The 18,551-nt window shown below is 36.7% G+C and overlaps 2 protein-coding genes across 6 annotated transcripts; one reads left to right on the forward strand and one right to left on the reverse strand.

The window, feature by feature from the left end:
- Positions 1-1,072: 1,072 nt before the first annotated feature.
- Positions 1,073-9,474, reverse strand: afg1la (AFG1 like ATPase a). Of its 3 annotated transcripts, none has more exons than XM_037747465.1 (14): positions 9,325-9,470; positions 9,034-9,049; positions 8,784-8,988; positions 7,886-7,937; positions 7,683-7,784; positions 6,033-6,163; positions 5,798-5,897; positions 5,193-5,251; positions 5,030-5,112; positions 4,868-4,938; positions 4,662-4,762; positions 3,449-3,589; positions 3,240-3,350; positions 1,073-1,886 (listed from the first exon to the last, which is right to left on the reverse strand). In XM_037747465.1, exons 1-14 carry the CDS (start codon positions 9,452-9,454, stop codon positions 1,749-1,751), a joined length of 1,440 nt encoding a protein of 479 aa, XP_037603393.1. In that variant the 5' UTR covers positions 9,455-9,470; the 3' UTR covers positions 1,073-1,748. The 3 variants fall into 3 exon arrangements, with proteins under 3 accessions (XP_037603393.1, XP_037603392.1, XP_037603391.1); XM_037747464.1 differs by having other exon boundaries at positions 8,784-9,000; XM_037747463.1 differs by having other exon boundaries at positions 8,784-9,049; positions 9,325-9,474.
- Positions 9,475-12,531: 3,057 nt separating this feature from the next.
- Positions 12,532-18,204, forward strand: LOC119474394 (sex comb on midleg-like protein 4). 3 transcript variants are annotated; one of them, XM_037746419.1, is made up of 8 exons: positions 12,532-12,664; positions 13,505-13,732; positions 14,119-14,248; positions 14,402-14,602; positions 14,774-14,935; positions 15,021-15,245; positions 15,334-15,482; positions 15,593-18,204. In XM_037746419.1, the coding sequence occupies exons 1-8, from the start codon at positions 12,662-12,664 to the stop codon at positions 15,716-15,718; spliced, it is 1,224 nt and encodes a 407-aa protein (XP_037602347.1). In that variant the 5' UTR covers positions 12,532-12,661; the 3' UTR covers positions 15,719-18,204. The 3 variants fall into 3 exon arrangements, with proteins under 3 accessions (XP_037602347.1, XP_037602348.1, XP_037602349.1); XM_037746420.1 differs by lacking the exon at positions 12,532-12,664 and adding an exon at positions 12,899-13,155; XM_037746421.1 differs by lacking the exon at positions 12,532-12,664 and having other exon boundaries at positions 13,176-13,732.
- The last annotated feature ends 347 nt before the right edge of the window (positions 18,205-18,551 follow it).

An 18,551-nucleotide genomic window follows, 5' to 3' on the forward strand; every position in this document is an offset into this window, starting at 1 on the left:
TAATATATATATAAAATATAAAAAAATATCTTTATATCTTAAAATATTTAATCACTCTCTCTCACTGTGTGTGCACATTAAAGTCTCTAATACTCCCAAATACTAACATTTAAAAAAACAACAAAAAAGCAACAATGAAAAAGGAAAATAAAGTAAAACTAAATAAACTAAAATAAGAAACAATAAAATATAATATTTTATATATATATATATATATATATATATATATATATATACACACATATACAGTATATATATACACACATATACAGTATATATACATATATATACACACATATACAGTATATATATACACACACATATACAGTATATATATACATATATATACACACACATATACAGTATATATATACACACATATACAGTATATATATACATATATATACACACATATACAGTATATATATACACACATATACAGTATATATATACATATATATACACACATATACAGTATATATATACATATATACATATATATATACACACATATATATATATATATATGTATATATATACATATATACACATATACACACGTGGACAAAATTGTTGGAACCCTTCCGTTAAAGAAAGAAAAACCCACAATGGTCACTGAAATAACTTGAAACTGACAAAAGTAATAATAAATAAGAATTTACTGAAAATTAACTAAAATCTTTGAATTTGATTGTTTTTCCCAAATAATATAAAGTTAAATTTACAATAATGATTTCATTTAGTATTTTGGCAAAATTAATAAAATTGACTAGACCAAACAGAGTACAATGTACTGTAGCTGTTAACCTCACTGACACAGCAGACAGTTGAAGGCAGTTAAATCCTCCAACATGTAACAGCTTTAAAAATGTCTTAAGATTTAGTTTCTGCGCAAAATAACACAGATCCCTCTAAATTAAATACCACCAACTGTCTGTCCTAATAACACTTTTGTTTTTGTACAGGAGATTAACTTTGGCGATTTTTCTCACTTTCACTTCCCACACTGCTCCTTTGTTTTTGTACGACGGTGTGTGTTACTGAGTGTTTAAATAAAGAAATGATTCATATAAAAAGGGCAAACCAACTTGAGCCGTTGTTTGTTTCATTTATGAAGATGGATACATAACAATATAGCGCCCTGGAAGTAATATATAAACAAAAACACTTCCTGTGATACATGTTTTGTTTATAATCCACCAAATGAAAATACTGATAAATGGAGTCAAATGTTATTGTTCAGTGAAATGTTCTGAGATAAACATTTCACAAGCACCATCCGCATAAATCATCAGAAATAAACACGCAGCTTTAAATCTCTGAATCAATCTGCTGCCACTGTATTTATGTTTGCATTAGAACCATAAACAAACTCATTGAGATGCATAAAGACAGAAGATTAAAATGTCCCTTAAATCTTCATAATAGTCCTCCGGGAATCCATTTCCAAAAGCCGTCCAGCTTTTTCCCACACATTTATAAAAGTAAATACAGTTGGACCGCTATATGATACGGAGCTAAAAGCAATATGACACCCTACAGTTTATATTAAAAATGATCCGTAAAGTGCAATGTCACAATAAATGGTCTTAAGATTTTAATAAATATTCTCTGTACGACATTTCCCGCCGGGTTTGTGCTGGATAAGACGAGTAGGAGTAGTGTTCATTCCGGGCTGTTTTTGGCAGAGAGGAGTAAAGTTTATGGAGTAAATGGATGCTGTGTAACATGGTCCACTTTTCTTAATGTTACACTTGTGATTTGGCGCTTCTGTCCCCTTCCAACCAGTACTCCTCTGTCTGCATCTCTGTGAGGCGAGACACCGTCCTCTGGAAGGCAAACATTTCCTCTTCTCCACTGAAGATGGACAGACTGCTGGCTTCATCCTGTTAAACAACAGCAGATTAAATTAAACATTAAATAGTTTAGTCAAACTCAGGATGCAAAGTCCAAAATAAGGGCATTAATTAAACGGACAATTCAGAAAGAAAACTCACATGTTGCAGTTATTACACCAAGTCTTTATCCTTTATCTTTACATTTACACAGATCTTTTCCTTTCTTAGGTTTTGATGCACCCACACATTTTATATGTTTTATCTGATGTTCAGTCAATTTTATATTCTGATCCTAAAGAAACGTTTTATGCCTTTAGAAAGAAAAAAGGAAACAAGGGAGAGAAAGATGCAGCAAATGTCCCTTGGTGGACTTGAATGGGGGACGTTGCAGTTCATGGTCTGCGTTAGAGCTGCAACGATTAAACGATTAATAGATTAGTTGTCAACAATTAAATTAATCGCCAACTATTTTGATAATCAACTAATCAGTTTGAGTAATTGAAAAAAAAAAAAAGGCAAAATTCTCTGATTGCAGCTTCTTAAATGTGAATATTTTCTGGTTTCTTTACTCCTCTATGACAGTAAACTGAATATCTTTGAGTTGTGGACAAAACAAGACATTTGAGGACGTCATCTTGGGCTTTGGGAAATACCATTTTTCACCATTTTCTGACATTTTATAGACCAAACAACTAAGCGATTAATCAAGAAAATAATCAACAGATTAATCTACTATGAAAATAATTGTTAGCTGCAGCCCTAGTCTGAGTGTTAACCCCTCGGCCAGGGACGTTTCCAGATTTCACAACGAGAAATAAATTAAAAATTAAAAATTAAAAAATACTCAAACAAATTAATCGACTATCAAAATAGTTTACGATTAATTTAATTGTTGATAACTAATTAATTGATTAATTGTTGCAGATCTAGCAGCATATCCCAGAGATTTCGCTGAAATTTGGTGTAAAGGAAAATCTGTTAATCCATGGATTCATTAACATTGACAGACGGGGTATTTTGGAACATTTCTCATTTTTTAGGAGCTCACTTTAAATAACCTGGCCCACGTATCCCATGATTGTTCATCACTGTGTATCCTCTAATGCTAATCCAAATCTAGACGCAGTTTAAAAATGACTGATACTGATTTCTATTATAAAAGTAATACACTTAGAGGACGGCTTACTACTTGATTTAAAATAAGTTAAGACTCAGTTTAAGACTTAACTTAAGAAGTACTGGTTAATATGATTTTTCACTGACTAACTTTCAGCTGTGTTTTAATCTCCATTCAGTGACAGCCGACAGCCTCAGCCAGCTTAATCATCTACTTTACGAGTGAACGTCCACACCCAACATGAAAAACTGGTTCAACTGTGAAAACAGAGTCGGCGCTCTCACCCTTTTCAGCCCCAGGTCGTCCATCAGAATGTGGCTCTCGTCGTGACCGTGATCACCGTTGTGTACAAAAATATCATCCAGTGGATGATCTGCAAGAATCACCACCCGCACCTGAAACAAGATCAAATGAATATAAAAGTCCCAAACAAATAGGTCAAGTTTGGTGTTTCAGTGAAGGTCAAGTGCGTATGTAAATAACGGCAGTGTACCTTGTGGTCGTAGAGGGCGTCCACGAGCGTTATGAGCCGCCTGGCTTGAGTTTTCTTGTTCAGCGTCAGCAGAGGAATGTGTCGAATAAAGACGGTGTCAAACAGCCTGGATATCTCCAGGTAGTCGCTGGCTCCTAGAGGCTGAAACATTTTCATTCAAACACTGAATGTCACAATAATATTGCTTGTATTTATTAAGATCCCCACAAAAATCACACCATAATCATTTCAATATGTTTTTGAGTGAAAATGAGAATAATTATGCAAAAATAATCATTCCCTCTTATTAAATACTTTTTCAAAATCGTTCAGCCCTAAAAAAAAAAAAAAAAAAAAGCATGTTACCCTGGTTTAAGTTGCTGTGCAATTTCCATTTCCTGGTTTTTAATAAAACTACACTTTGTCTGAAAATGCTTCTTTGGATTGCTTCAGCCGCCACAGAGCCAAATTGTGAGTCAATCATTTAAAATCACTCAACACAACCAAGAACTGCTCAAACCTGTTTAACTTTGTTTTAAGTTCTGGTTGAGTTCCCAGTGTTTCAAAAAGACACCTGAGGCTGAATACAGGTAAAACTGTATAAAGTGATACACCATAAAACTGGATTTTTCTGTTTTATGTAACAGTGTAGCAGTAAAAATGAGCTGCTTTAATATTTCCTTCATTATTATCATGATTTAGCTTCAGTATACAGCTAGTGATACTGTCATACTGTGTGGACTTTTGACTCTGAAGCTCACAGTACAAGGACTTTTTAAGGCGACATCAGATTTTATAATGAATTTATAATGGCATTACAGCTGGATTGTGTCAACAGTATGTAGAAATCCAGCTATAATGCAAACCCTATACAGTTTTCACCATCAATCTGAAATTCCTGGGAAAACCAAAATGGTTTGTGCATTATGAGCGCTGCTTAGATATCCTCATGTTCACATGCAAGTTAGTTTTTAATAATGGACATTCAATACAACAATAACATGCAGACAATTAAGTGTCATTGTTCACCAACAACAATATGATGCAAAAACATGATTTGTGTTTAAAGAATTCAAAACCAAGCAAAAAAAGTGACAAACAACTTATTTTTTATCCACTGACAGATGTCAAAAGAAGTCAAGACTGATCCACATACAGAGTTTTGCCACAATTATGTCATTGTTTCCATCACACAATATGTATTTCAAAAACATAAAAGGTCAGAGAGACTTACTCTGTCACACAGCTCCTCAAACATGCAGTCTGCAATGGTCCCACATGCTTTGTTCAGACGGACTTTCCTGTTGTGAACATTCATAACTCTTGGTCGTGTTACTGTGGAGATAAACAGTATGTAAGTAAGTACACAGAGGGATATGAAAGACTGAATGATAACCACACTACATATCAGCTGCAGAATTAAGTCAAATGTCCACTTACTGTCATTTTGCTTGAATGCCAGCTCATCAAACATCTTGTCTAGTGTCGCTTCTACATCAGGCTCACTGGAGCTGCAGGAAATGTAACATTAAAAACACAAAACATGCAAACAACAGATCAAAATATAGCTGGCAATGACTGAATGTTTTGTGGATTTCTTACAGGAAGTAGAGTTTTCCAGCAGACGGTCTGTTCCTTCGGCGGTAATCTATCCCAGAATCCAGTCGGAGAGTTTGGCAATATTTCTGCATGTGAGAGACAAACAATTAACAACAGGTGCATTTAAAATAAAAAGAAGAAATCTAATATATGTCTCCTTTCTTACCTGCAGCACAGCAATAAACGGCACAAAGTTGACTCTCTGCAGCCCGTTTTTATACAAGTCTGAGGAGGAAAGAGTGGGTCATGAGTTGCTTTCACAATTTTTTTTAATCAGATTTCCCTATCAGCAGATGGATTTGTTTGTAGTTTTGCTTTTAAATTCATGCTAAAATCCCATGTCTGCTATTGTAAAATCCTGAAGTTGGTTCATTTGCTTTCACACCACAAAGGAGCCGCACCAGAGTCCCCTTGGATGAGGACCGAGGCACACCTTTTCAAGCGGTCTCGGTTTGGTTGTTTGTTCCACACCAGGGATTGTTTGACAGCTTTCACACCAGCCCGAATGAACCGTACTAACTTGGCAAACTGACCTGAGTTTGTTTTAACTGAACCCAACAGCTTAGGTGTGAAAGCAGTCTGAGATACCACAGAAAAGTGGTATTGACATACTGACTTTAAAAACCAAAATCCTGCTTTGACACCATGAGTTATTGGATGTAGATCAACGGCATGAAACATTGAGATCAGTTGTGACAAAGTCAAGCAGCGAGAAAAGTTTCTGAAGGCATTCGGACAGAAAAAAAATGTTCAGGATATGTTGTTACTCACCTACAGGGGGACGATTAGAAGTTGCCACAACGACGACACCGTGCAGGAACAGATTCTCAAAGAGCTGCTTGAGGATCATGGCATCAGCAATATCAGTCACCTGAATGTTACAAATAAATAAACTCTGGGTAAAGCATCAGAACAACACTGTTTAGGTTAAATGATACATGCACAAAAAATACTACCATAAATGTCTCTCTACTGTGGTGTGCAGAAACATTGAAAAGAGAATTACCTGGAACTCATCAAAGCAGAGAAGACAAGCCTCCTCACTGATCTCCTCAGCAACTGGAGCAATGGGGTCGTAGGATTTGGCCATTTTCCCTGCTTTCCTCTTTGGCATGCTCTGTTTCAGCCGATGGATCCCTAAAGACCAAAATAAAGAGAGCAAGAATTAGTCTTGGCTTTGTAGGATTAAGTTTAAGTACAAATGAATACTACAGTACAAACAGCTGAGCTAAATATATCTTATATCTTTTCAATACAATAACAATATAGAGTGAGAGCTGTTTGCTATATATTTTTATAGTTGCATCCAACTTTATAAGAGGATAATACTCAAGACCTTTATTGGACCCATTTAAAGTGCTTCGTCAGCAGCATGCATATGTATATATATATATATAACAACACGTAAGCAGTGCTTTAAGATGTACCAAAACTGAAATGTGGTGGCTGAAACCGGAAATATAAGCTCAGTTCAGCAACCACAGCGCTGCATTGTTCTACACCAGTATAGAAATTAAAGCATTATACTGCACAGTAAAATGCAACAGCAAAAATGTAGATCCTCTCAGGATAAAATGCTGACAGTGCAGAGGACTTTATGGAGGCGTGCTTTTCTTCTTGGTAACTTAGATCGTATGTGAAATACACTTAAAGCTGTTGGTAAAATACACCAGGCTGTTGATGCCTGCTGGAATTACAAAACATTTGGCTTAAAAGGAAGAGTTTGAAAAGCTGCTCAACGGTGACAAGAATGAAGAAATGCAACAGGGTGTGGGTTGATATTTTTCTCTCCTCATAAGAACAAAAGGCCATCACCAAATGCTTAGAAAGACAAAAACAAGACAAATGTTTATGTAAATCTGGTTAAAGGCAGGGTTGGTAAAGTTTTTGGAAACTTTTTTGTTTTATTAGTTGAAATTTTCATTACATCTCAACCGCAATAAATAAGTCAAATGCTCTGACAAAAAAAGGAAACAATCCAGTATCTGTGGCTGTCGCAGGACTATAATAAATCTGTTCAATCATTTCATTCAGCCTGAATGTAATGATTGGACGGGCTATCTGCCTGTCTACCTGCCTGCAAGCACTCTGCCCGTGCACTCATTGAACATCACCGGAGTTTTCCACAAGCTGCTAGGTTGACAGTTGTGAGTACCAACAATAGCCATGTTCATTGTTTACATTCATAATGATAATTGTGTGGGAGTGGCTTTAGGGGGAGGCCTGAAGGGACAGACTGTCAGTGTTGCTGACTTTCATTGTTAAAGAGTTGGCCACACTGGGCTGGGTTTTCCGGTTTGAACATTTAAAAAAAGTGTACTCTTGCTAGTTTCTCAAGGATACCGACCCTGCCTTTAACTGACAATGTGGAGATAAAGGTATATCCTGGGGGGATTTAAAAAAAAAAAAAGCTTCTGCTAATGTAGTTTTTCTTCCCATTGCACCAAACAGCCTTTTGCAGCTGAGAGAACACAATCCACTTTCTGGATGCAGGACACCTCCTCCACTTTGAACTTATTCATTCATACATACATTTGTAGCTTGAAAGCTTGAAGAACTATTTGCCCCCTAGTGGCTGTTTGGAGCAAAGAAAGTCAAAAACAATATAACTATGAACATTATTAACACCCTTAGTACAAACAAGAAGAGAACTCACTTTTATGCACGTCCAACATGAAGCCGTGGAAATGAACCCTCTTTTTCTTTTCAGTCTCAACGTATGAATAAAACATGTCCATCACCATAGTTTTTCCTGTGCCTGAAACAATAAAGAGCATGTGAGTTAAGGATTTATTTTCTAACACTCAATGTCAGAGAAATTTAATTTATAACTGGAACTCTGTGTCCCATCTCTCTTACCAACATCACCGTAGATGTAGTAACCTTTTGGAGCCTTCGGTTTTGTGAAAAACTGAAAGACAAAATATCAGCAGAGAGGTTCTGGTGTTACAAAATTATCTCCAATTAAATAAATCTCCACAGCATAAAAGAATACAACACTTAATTTTCTTTAATTAATAAAGTCAAATACTTAAACTGGTGCAGGAGTCATATACTTTATTCTCGTAATACCACGACTTTTTTTCTCGTAAAGTTATGACTTTATTCTCATAATATTATGACTTTATTCTCGAAATCTCAGACTTATTTATTTTTCCTTAATGTGGCCCTAACACTCTGTCGTACCATAGACCTACAACAATGATAAATAAAAATGAAAATGTAAACAAAAAACAGTTATTCATTTACATTTTTAAAAATCCACAGGGAGCCACTGGAGAGGGGCTAAAGAGCCGCAGGTTGCTGACCCCTGCTTTAACGGCCTATTTACAGGCAGTAAAACACAGATGTGTGTGTAGTGTGATAGTGTGCAAGTATAAACAGGATGATATATAGACAGACAGATATATAAACAAGGTATAATAGAAGTGGCAGCAGTAAACTGTTTATTTTTTATCTCATTAAAGGACATAAATATAAATATAAATATAAATATATATATAAAAATATAAATATAAAATATAAATATATATATATATATATAAAAATATAAATATATATATATATATATTAAAAAATTATATATATATTAAAATTATATATATATATATATATATATATATATATATATAATACATATATATATAATAAATATATATATATATAAATAAAAAATATATAAATAAATAAATAATAAAATTAAAAATATATATATATATATGATAAAAGGATGTAAACATCAGTGACTTCTCTGTACCTTGGAGAAGAAGGATGTGGGTGTGTTGCTGTATCCTCTGATTGTTTTGTGGAGCTGATCCAGAGTCTGCATCACCGCTCTCTGGTGCTCATCCTCCCGCAGTGTCCCATCTCTGATCAGCCCGGTGTAGTGATCCAGAGGACCGCGGAACCCGGCGGGACTTACACCGCTGTCCTCCACCACAGCCTGCTGCTGCTGCTGCTGCTGCTGCTGCTGCTGCTGCTGCTGCTGCTGCTGCTGCTGCTGCTGGGCTCCCACTGAGTAACCTTCATTCACATTATAACAACAACACTGATTAGATAGCTGGCTCCATTTGTTTACATTTGTGGCAGCTAGTTTGACAGCTGATAAAAGCAGTGAGAATAACAAGGTAAGTTTGTACAGAAGGTCAGATATTTACAGTAACATTAGGTTAACTTTAAGAGAGTAAATGTTAATTAAAAGCAGCTAGGTGGAGTTTCCAGTAGCTTCTTTACTCCACCTGGATAAACTCTTCTAACTCCATCATTATCAACACAAACTCACCAAAAACTGGTCTCACCTCTTCTGCAGACCTCTGTCAAACATTTGAGCAGCTTTTTGGATGAATATTGTTGAGTTAAAAGACACCTAAAGCCCAGTAAAGCTGAGGGTGACATCTTCACTGACAGCGGTATGCTGCATGACGCCATCTTGGCTCCAAATTCCTTCAACGTAACTTTATTAACAAACAACAAAACAAACAGAAGTGTGTACCGCTGTCAGCCAGCAGGGGGCGAGGCTTCACATTTATTATAATAATAATTATTATGATATCACACTAATACAGCATTATACTATTTTATAATTTTACATATTTATTTATATTTTATGATAGTATTTTTTTAAATATTTTATACCTCTATTGTAACACTTCTGTTTACATTTTATTTATTACATCTACCCTACCTATTTTACAAGTGCAATTACCTCTGTTTACATTACATCTATTTTATATTTTATACTTCTAGTGTAACACTTCTGTTTACATTGTATTTATTACATCTACTTTACCTGTTTTTATTTGATTTATATCTGTGTGTTTTACCTGTTATATGTTTTATCTGCCTCGTTTAGTTTTGTCAAGTATTTGTTTTAAAGCACTGACCAGAAGTGGCAACTGTAAATCTCGTTGTATTTAATACGATGACAGTAAAGCTTTCTATTCTATTCTATTCTATCATAGTGAAAGGTTGCAAATGTGCTGATAAATTCAGAGCAAGACTGTCAACAACAAAGCCATTCTTCATTTGGGAACATATTTAGTTTTTTATTACTATTTATTTATTTTTGTTGATTTATAACTATTTTATAACTTAATTATTTTCTTGTTTTTCTTTATAAAGAAAAACAAGAAAATACAATTATATAATATATATATATATATATATATATATATATATAATATATATATATATATATATATATATATATAATATATAAAGAAAAACAAGGAAATAATTAAGTTACAAAATAGTAATAAAATATATATATATTTATCTTTTTCCCCTTTCTTTTTATATATATATATATATACCTTTTTCCCCTTTCTATTTTCCTTTTTTTTCCTATTTATTTTATTTTATTTATTAATCATCTTGATTTTAAAAGAGTAAAATTAAATAGATGCTAAATAAGTTAAACTTGAATAAAACAGATTCATTATAAGAATAAAAATTGCAGTTCATGATATGAAAGATTTTTTTTTTTATCAAAAGCAGTGGCAACATTTAAGCCTCATTTTAAAGGAATCAATCCGATATTTGTTGAGAACAGCATTTTTTCAGAGGCGGTTTATTTATTTTACTGTATTTCTTTCACCCTATTCTTTTGTATTTTATCCCATAGACCTAAAACAAAAAGCCAATTAATCATTAGTTGATCTACAGAAAATCATTCTGCACAATTTTGAGTCAATTATCAAGCAAATATGAAAACTATTCTCTGGAACTACTTTATTAAATGTGAGGATTTGCTGCTTGTCTCAGTTGTATATGATTGTAAACTGAATATCTTTGGGTTTTAGACTGTTTTGGAATTTTGGAATTTTTTTATGCTAAATGAAAAAATGATTGATACATTAATTAATGATGAAAATAATCATTAGTTGCAGTCTTATTTCCAAGCATGCATAATACACTACACTACAACTGATTTGCCATTATATAGATGTATGACTATACCCACTAGTGTAGTAGCATCTACTGAAAATGGAAGATGAGTGTCCCACGGTGTTAATTTAGGCTAAATTTAGAACATATACACCTGCGTCCGAGTCATGAAATACCTAAAATGACCTATTGTTGTGTTTCATGTGGCAGAAACAGGGATTGCAGAGAAGCTGCAAATATTATGCAAATCACTGAAATGAAAATACTGCTGAGCCCTCCCACTCACTAACACAAGAATATTCAAGATCATATCAAAAAGGCGGTGATTAAAATATTTAGGGCATATATTCATTAATAGATAAGCAAACATTATTATGGTTTTTATGATATAATATTTAGGGCTGCAGTTGATGATTATTGTTATAATTGATTAATCTGACTGTTATTTTAGTCTTTAAAATGTCAGAAAACAGTAAAAAACAATGCCCATAAAAATGCCCCAAATCCCAACGCTATGTATTTTAAATAGATGTATTCAATTTACAATGATGGAAAACAAAGAAAAGCAGCACACTATCATATTTTAGAGGTTGAAACAAGAGAATATGTTTATCATAATCATTATCGATTAATCTGACAATTATTTTCTTGATTAATTGCATAGTATATAAATATAAAAATATGGATAAATGCCTGTAATAATTTCCCACAGCTCAAGATTTATGTCTTCAAATGACTTGTTTTGTTCTACCAACAGTCCAAAACCCAAATACATTCAGTTTATTATCATATATGACAAAGAAAATCCTTTAATCCTCACATTTGAGGTGCAAATATTTTGTTATTTATGCTTAAAAAGATGACTTAAACATTGCTGCTGATGCATGTTATGTCAATTAAAATAATGAATTGACTAATAGTTTCAGCTTTAATATTATTATCTGTTGTAATATCGGATACTGCAGTTTGAATAATATATCTAAGGGCTGCAACTAATGAAAGATGTTTTTCATTATTGATTAATCTGCAGAGTATTTTCTTGATTTATCATTTTGCCTGTAAAATAGCTCAAGGTTCATGTCCTCAAATGCCTCCAAAACCCAAATACATATTTATTTATTATCATGTATGACAAAGAAAAACATCAGCTCTTCACATTTGAGAAGCAAATATTTGACATTTATGCTTAAAAAATATGACTGAAATGATCATTTGATTATCAAAACAATTGCCGATTATTTTTCTTACATTGAATTATCGATTAACCGTCTAAGCTCTAAATAATATCATTCCTTAATATAAATTAAAAGCCGCACAATGATATTTTACAACTGAGAAACCCGCCGCAGAAATAGAGGAAAAATAGCATTTGAATATTCTCATTAAAATTAAAAGAGCAGAAACTCTGTCCTCAGTCTAATTATACCTCCACAGCACTGAGCAGACAAAAAAACATGGCAGACAACCGACAGGGTGTTACAGGGGCTTACAGGCTTGTTGCCATGACAACAGAGGAGCCCTTCTCCCTCTCTCTCTCCATCTCTCTTTAATGCACACACACACACACGCACACGCACATGCACACTGTCACTCTCTGTCTGTCTGTCTCTGTTGTACACACACACACACACACACACACATACTATATATACAGTATTACACTGGAGACCGCCTTGCTTTGACATCCGTGCTCAGGAAATATATAGGAAACCCAGCACGGAGCGTAGGGACACTCCACATCTGTTCTGGATGGTGAGTTCCTGCTGACCGCTTTATTGTTTGTTTACATACTGTGTCCATTTTGCCAAATCTGCTTAAAATAAGAGACATTTCAGAGGTATGAAACACAATCGGTTCCTTCCTGCTGCATGGGAGATGTGCCACATGTTTGTTTCCTTGCTGCTTCTCCTTTTTTTTTAAAAGATTAGGGTGGAAGCTGTCATCGTAATGGTAATTCATAGCTGGGTAGCCATGGTGAAGTCAATTTCCCCCTCCCTCTGCCACTGCTGAATGCATTAGTCTAATGAGATGTCTGCAGCCTGTGTGCCGAGCAGCAGCAGCGGTGGCGGCAGAGGCAGCAGTAGTGTGTTAACCAAAAAGGGGACGAGGAAAAAGCCACATACAGCAAGAGCAAGATGGCTTTCCCTTCATTGTTAGGGATTTAGCTTTATAGTCACCTTTAGGCTCCTGGGATTTAAAACAAAAGGGCTTGGCTCTTGGGCTTTCACAATAGAAGACAGCAGGTAATAGACACCCCCCTCCTCCTTTATTAGTGTGTTATCAGTGCAGGATGGAGGTGCTGTTTCCTCCACAGCTCATGCATGGCTGCCTTTTGTGTTGTTTGCTTATTATGATGCTCTGCTAAATGCTGCTCCTCTCACCGCATTGCTCAGCTAAGTATCCTGCAGTCTCTTTAGTGTGTGGATGTTGCTGTTGTTCACCCTCGCCAAACCACTCTGCCTCCTCTAAAATGATGCTAATGCTGCTCTCTAATGTGTAGTTGCTGGGGAGGAGGATTAGTGTGCAAGCACAGTGCATGTTTCTTTGCTGTTTCTATAGCTTGAGCTCAATGGTTGCTTCCTTTGTCTCCAGCTCCAAATGAGTGTACCTGCAGCAACGGCACAGAAATCAGACAGTGAAATGCAATCAGCTGCAGTGGCTCCCTCCTTCATCCCCAGCCAGTCGGGGAAGATACCGGGCAGGAAGAGAGGGAGACCCCCGCTCCGCAATGTCGCCAAGATGGATTTTCCAAATCGTTACCCCGAGTCGCTCCCTCCACTCAAAGTGCCAAAGAAGAGGGGGAGAAAGCCCGGCTTCAAGGTCAGCCACATGAGGGGGTTAACCGGGGGATGAGCTGTGTGGATGCAGTGTGTTTAAAAATGCATGTGTACACAGAAAGACACAGACACACCGGCTCCATGCCCTTCACATTTTGTGGGACCCCAGTGTAACAGAGAGAGACTTAACATCTGTGAGGCTTTGTTCTGCTGTAGTCAAATGTTATGGAGATATTTGCATGTCAAAAAGGGAAATATGTCTGTTTTTACATTTAAATACGGGTAAAAGCCATCATCTGTAGCATAAAAACAACAGCTTTATATAGATTTAGTAACCTGAATCCCCACCATCCCCCTCCATGCATGATTTAGTAAATAAATGATATGCCTGAAATAAACATAGAAATGCAACTTCTTCTTCTTCTGCAGCTCAAACCCAGGATGGTGATGACACCGTTGGCTATCTCTCCACCTAGCAGCACCCCTGAGCCCGATATGAGCTCTATTCCTCAGGATGCCGCCACCATCCCCCACTCTGCCACGCCCCAGGTGCTTACAGGTAGGACGTAAAACACTCTAAACCCTGTGTAAGAAGCATTGATACCCTTTTTGACCCTACAATCCAGTCCTGATTTGCTTAAAAGACACTTATAAGTAAGATAATGTAGGTATCTCTTCTCAAAACTCCACCTGTGTTTCCCCCCTGCATCAGTCTGTATCTACATCAACAAGCAGGCCAACACGGGCCCCAACCTTGACAGGAAGAAGATCCAGCAGCTCCCCGATCACTTCGGACCCGACCGGCCCTCCGTGGTGCTTCAGCAGGCCGTCCAAGGCTGCATCGACAGCGCCTTCCAGCAGAAAACAGTTTTCACTCTCCTAACGCAAGGCTACGGGGGAGAAAAAATATCAGGTGTTGTACAAAGACCTCCATCAGGTGTTGCTTTCAATTTGTTCAGTATCTTTTTGTTTTCATCACTTTACCTGAGGTGGCATTGAGTAGAAACAATGCATTAGTAAAGGTTTAATGACCTAATTTGTGCGTGATGTTGTTTCAAGTGGTTCCCCTGTTTTGCCCCTCCAGCCACATTTGATGGGAAGCAGCATCTTCTCAGCCTCCCCGTGGTGAACAGCATCGACTATGTGCTCCGTTTTCTGAAGAAGCTCTGTCGCAGCTTGCACTGTGAAAACCTCTTCAGCGATCAGCCCATTACCCAGCACAGTGGTGGCTCCTACCCGTCAGATGGTACTTCTAAATCTGTCTAACAGAAGCTACTAAGCTGATACCAACAAATTCATTGAGCTAATTCTGACTCTTATCTCGTCTTCAGCTGAAACATCTATGGCCGAGGACTACCATTTAGACCAGTCCGACGGCAAACGCTACTCCTTGGACCCCGGCGATTCTGCTTTCAGCTCCATAAGCTCGTCCTACACGCCAAAGTCCTCCTATGGGTTTCGTTCGTCACAGCAGTTCTCCAACGGCACGGCCTCCATGAGCATGTGCAGGCAGTCGTCAACCAGCCCAAACACGTTCCCAGAGAGCAACCGGACAGGTGAGGAGTCACGGAAAGTCAAAACAAAGTTTCCTTTGATGTTTATTTCTCTGAAAGTAAAGCTCCTTTCTTTCCTTTGTTCGTCCAGGAGGTTATAATGCATCTTCAGAGCCCCAGGAGTCCAAGCCTCCACCCAATAAGGACCCATCCACCTGGTCTGTAGACGATGTTGTCTGGTTCATCAGGGATGCCGACCCGCAGGCTCTCGGCCCCCATTCAGACGTCTTTAGGAAACATGTAAGTTCGTTCTCCATTTCCAGGCTGACATGTTTCACTGCTGATCACTTTGTCTGGTCGCCTCATTTCCTGCTGATCTGACACAAACGTCTTCTTCCTGCTTCTCTCAGGAGATCGATGGAAACGCTTTGTTACTCCTAAAGAGCGACATGATCATGAAGTACCTCGGACTGAAGCTGGGGCCGGCCTTGAAGCTTTGCTACCACATCGACAAACTAAAGCAGACTAAGTTCTGAAAACCTTCTATGATATAATTTCCCCCTCTTTAAATCCAACAATGCATTTGAGAACAGTCTCTATGTCTGTGAGCCAAAGGGAAGAGAGTAAGGTACCCAGGCGTGAGATGCATCACTTCCTTTTCTGCCTTAAAAGTATAAAAGCAAATGGGCTGCAACTTTTACGGTTAATTCAACTACTTTTTGCTCAGAAAGAGAGGGTAACTTCTGTGTAAAATATGCCAGGCCTATACGTAGGCTTGGGTATCGGTTCTCTATACCTTTTAAGGTATTGCCAAATAACCCAGTGCCAAGTAGTATCGAAACTTCTCCAGTCAAACGATACCTGCATTCGATCCTTTTTGTACCCAGATCTAGAAAAACATGACTATTTGTATGAGTTTGCTCGCAGTCGATCACCGCAAGCGTTCTTCGATTTAATGCAACAATAATGTAAATCCAATATTAACTCTCTTTAAAATAAAAATCGGGCTCTTCAGTTGCTAAATGCTCCGCCATGTTCACCAGCTATTCACTAACTGTGTCGTTCTGCTGTTTGGTGCTAAGCAGGAAGTGTACAGTGGGTTTTTTAGAGCTTTTTCTCCTAAAACAGCTGCAGCCAAAAATTATGCAATGAGAGCAATGGGAGTGAACCAAAACAATAAAATTACCGCCAGACAATAAAGCTCTGTAAAGCCGAGGCAAGCTGCACGCCTTTTTCCGATTATAAATTCTTACGCAGCAAATATTTAACACACATGACTGATCAGTTGTTTCCGCTGTTGGCGTCTTCTCGGATATTCCCATAAAGTGCGAATGCTTGTTTTCGTCTGTGGACAACATGAAACATGGCCAATACTAGCTGACACGGAAGAACAATTCAAACTTGCCCAATTGAACCAAATTCCTGAAGACCTCTTTCCATTTTTTTATCGTAGATGGTTAGATGGCCAAGCCGACTTGTTTTGTTTTCCGGTTCGCAACCTCTACTTCTTCTACTCTGTTTACTGGTGGATTACAGCCATGCGTAGCCTATAGCGCCAACTTCTGACCAAATTACACTTTAGCCAAGTTTATTTGCTCCACACCAGTTGATGGAAATGCTCCTAATTCGCTTCTCTTTTTTTGCCACATTTCAAAAGTTTGCTTAAAGTTTGCTTGACAATTGAATGGAAACATGGCTACTGATAATACTATCATAAAACAATTTATAAAAAAAAACTCTAGGAGCTTTAAAGTCTTGAGCAGAGAAACTCTGATTGTTCTAATCTGGTAAGACAAAGGCGGGAAATAGACCGCTAAAGGAAGTGACACATCCCATATGTGAAACCCTTCTCTCTTCCCATTGGCTTGCAGACCCGGGGTCCCCAGACATGAGTCCCACAGTCGGACCCTCTCGGTACATTTTGCTGAAGATTTCCATGATGTCATGTAGTGATAATCACAAATTCACCCACATACTTATTGACTTTCTCTACTTTTGGCACAGATTTTGAACTAAAAAACTGTGAGATTGTGGAACGCATCCTTCATACATGTGTTAACATAATGTAATCAGTAAAAGAAGGCCAAGTGTTTGTGTCACAAACCTTCCCTGAGCAGCACATCTGTCTGCTGCATGCAGATTTCATTATAAATATATATTCATAATCTGACAAGAAATGTATAACAGAAAACACTTTATACCTTAAAAAACTCTCACTTTGTCAAATCTCACTTTAGGATCTCATGTTTACCAAACTGAAAACATATCTATAACTGAAACGGTGCATTAATTACTACATTGCTTTTTCGATTGAGAGATATAGAAAATCATTTTGATACTATTTTTTCACATTACTGTGTAACAAAAAAGTAATGTTCCCATTGGATTTCTTTTTTTACTATAATTTTAATATTAAAAAAAACACTGTAACCTAAACAAAACATAGCCTACATAGAAAGACAGTAGCTCTCTTGTTAGTAATATATAAAGAAAAATGAGAGCATTGTGAACGTGATATATTTATGTTTCAATATGCAAGATTGTTACATGCCAATTATCTCCATAGGCTCTTCATGTATACGCATACGTTTTTTTTAAAATTCATATGTTTCTATGTTTTTATTAAACATCAGTGTTGATACAGAAGCTGTCAAAACACACTTAAATGTTACACTGAGAAAACGGCCATGTAAATGGGTATATAATATAGTATTGCTTTTGTATACCACCTTTGGTGTACAGTATGCATCCTTTTTTAATCAATTAACCTTTGTAAGTGAATGCTGCTGTAAAGATATTCCATGTAAGCCATGCCTAGTGAGATCAAGCTGAGGTGTTTTATTTTGAAAATCACTACGAATAAGAGTTTTAGAGGACGCTGAGTGGATCAGTGCTCTATGCTGGTGCTAAAGTTATCTATGTATTTAACTGTTTGCTTTTGTGTTTGTGAGATGTAAATGAAATCTTATGTGTATACTGTACTGTATGTGAGCATTAAATTAAGAAATCAAGTAATCAGAGATTTGCGTGCGAGGTCGACTTTTTATTTCCATCGTTTTAGTGTCTGTATTCTGCTCGATAGGATGCAGCTGTGATGGAGGTTATCTCTTGTTTTTATACCTAAATTTAAATGGATTCCAGATTTGGATGTGGGTCCACACGTCTGAGAATTATTTTGGCTGGGAGACTCATCTGTGCTTCAACACACATGATTTAACAAAGGTGACCTATATCTGTCCTCCAGGGGACCTTATCCCCATAAATCAGGAACAGATTCCCTTCTTCACTGTTTCACAACTGTCATCAGGCTATTAAATAGGCGTTATCAGTCGCTATAAGCACCATAGATGTGGGTCAATAGGGGCCTAC

The sequence above is a fragment of the Sebastes umbrosus genome, chromosome 16 (assembly GCF_015220745.1).
Source record: "Sebastes umbrosus isolate fSebUmb1 chromosome 16, fSebUmb1.pri, whole genome shotgun sequence".
Taxonomy (NCBI): domain Eukaryota; kingdom Metazoa; phylum Chordata; class Actinopteri; order Perciformes; family Sebastidae; genus Sebastes; species Sebastes umbrosus.

What these genes read in the sequence shown, in the direction of transcription:
- afg1la (XM_037747463.1), bottom strand. Translation starts at nt 9,454, where the DNA reads ATGGCGTCATGCAGCATACCGCTGTCAGTGAAGATGTCACCCTCAGCT. An exon ending in TTCTAATCGTCCCCCTGTAG is followed by an intron (nt 5,252 to 5,797) that starts GTGAGTAACAAC and finishes TTTCCTCCTCAG; the next exon opens with ACTTGTATAAAAACGGGCTG. An exon ending in TTGAGGAGCTGTGTGACAGA is followed by an intron (nt 3,590 to 4,661) that starts GTAAGTCTCTCT and finishes AAAATGTTTCAG; the next exon opens with CCTCTAGGAGCCAGCGACTA.
- LOC119474394 (XM_037746419.1), top strand. An exon ending in TGGCTCCTACCCGTCAGATG is followed by an intron (nt 14,936 to 15,020) that starts GTACTTCTAAAT and finishes TCTCGTCTTCAG; the next exon opens with CTGAAACATCTATGGCCGAG. An exon ending in CCCAGAGAGCAACCGGACAG is followed by an intron (nt 15,246 to 15,333) that starts GTGAGGAGTCAC and finishes TTGTTCGTCCAG; the next exon opens with GAGGTTATAATGCATCTTCA.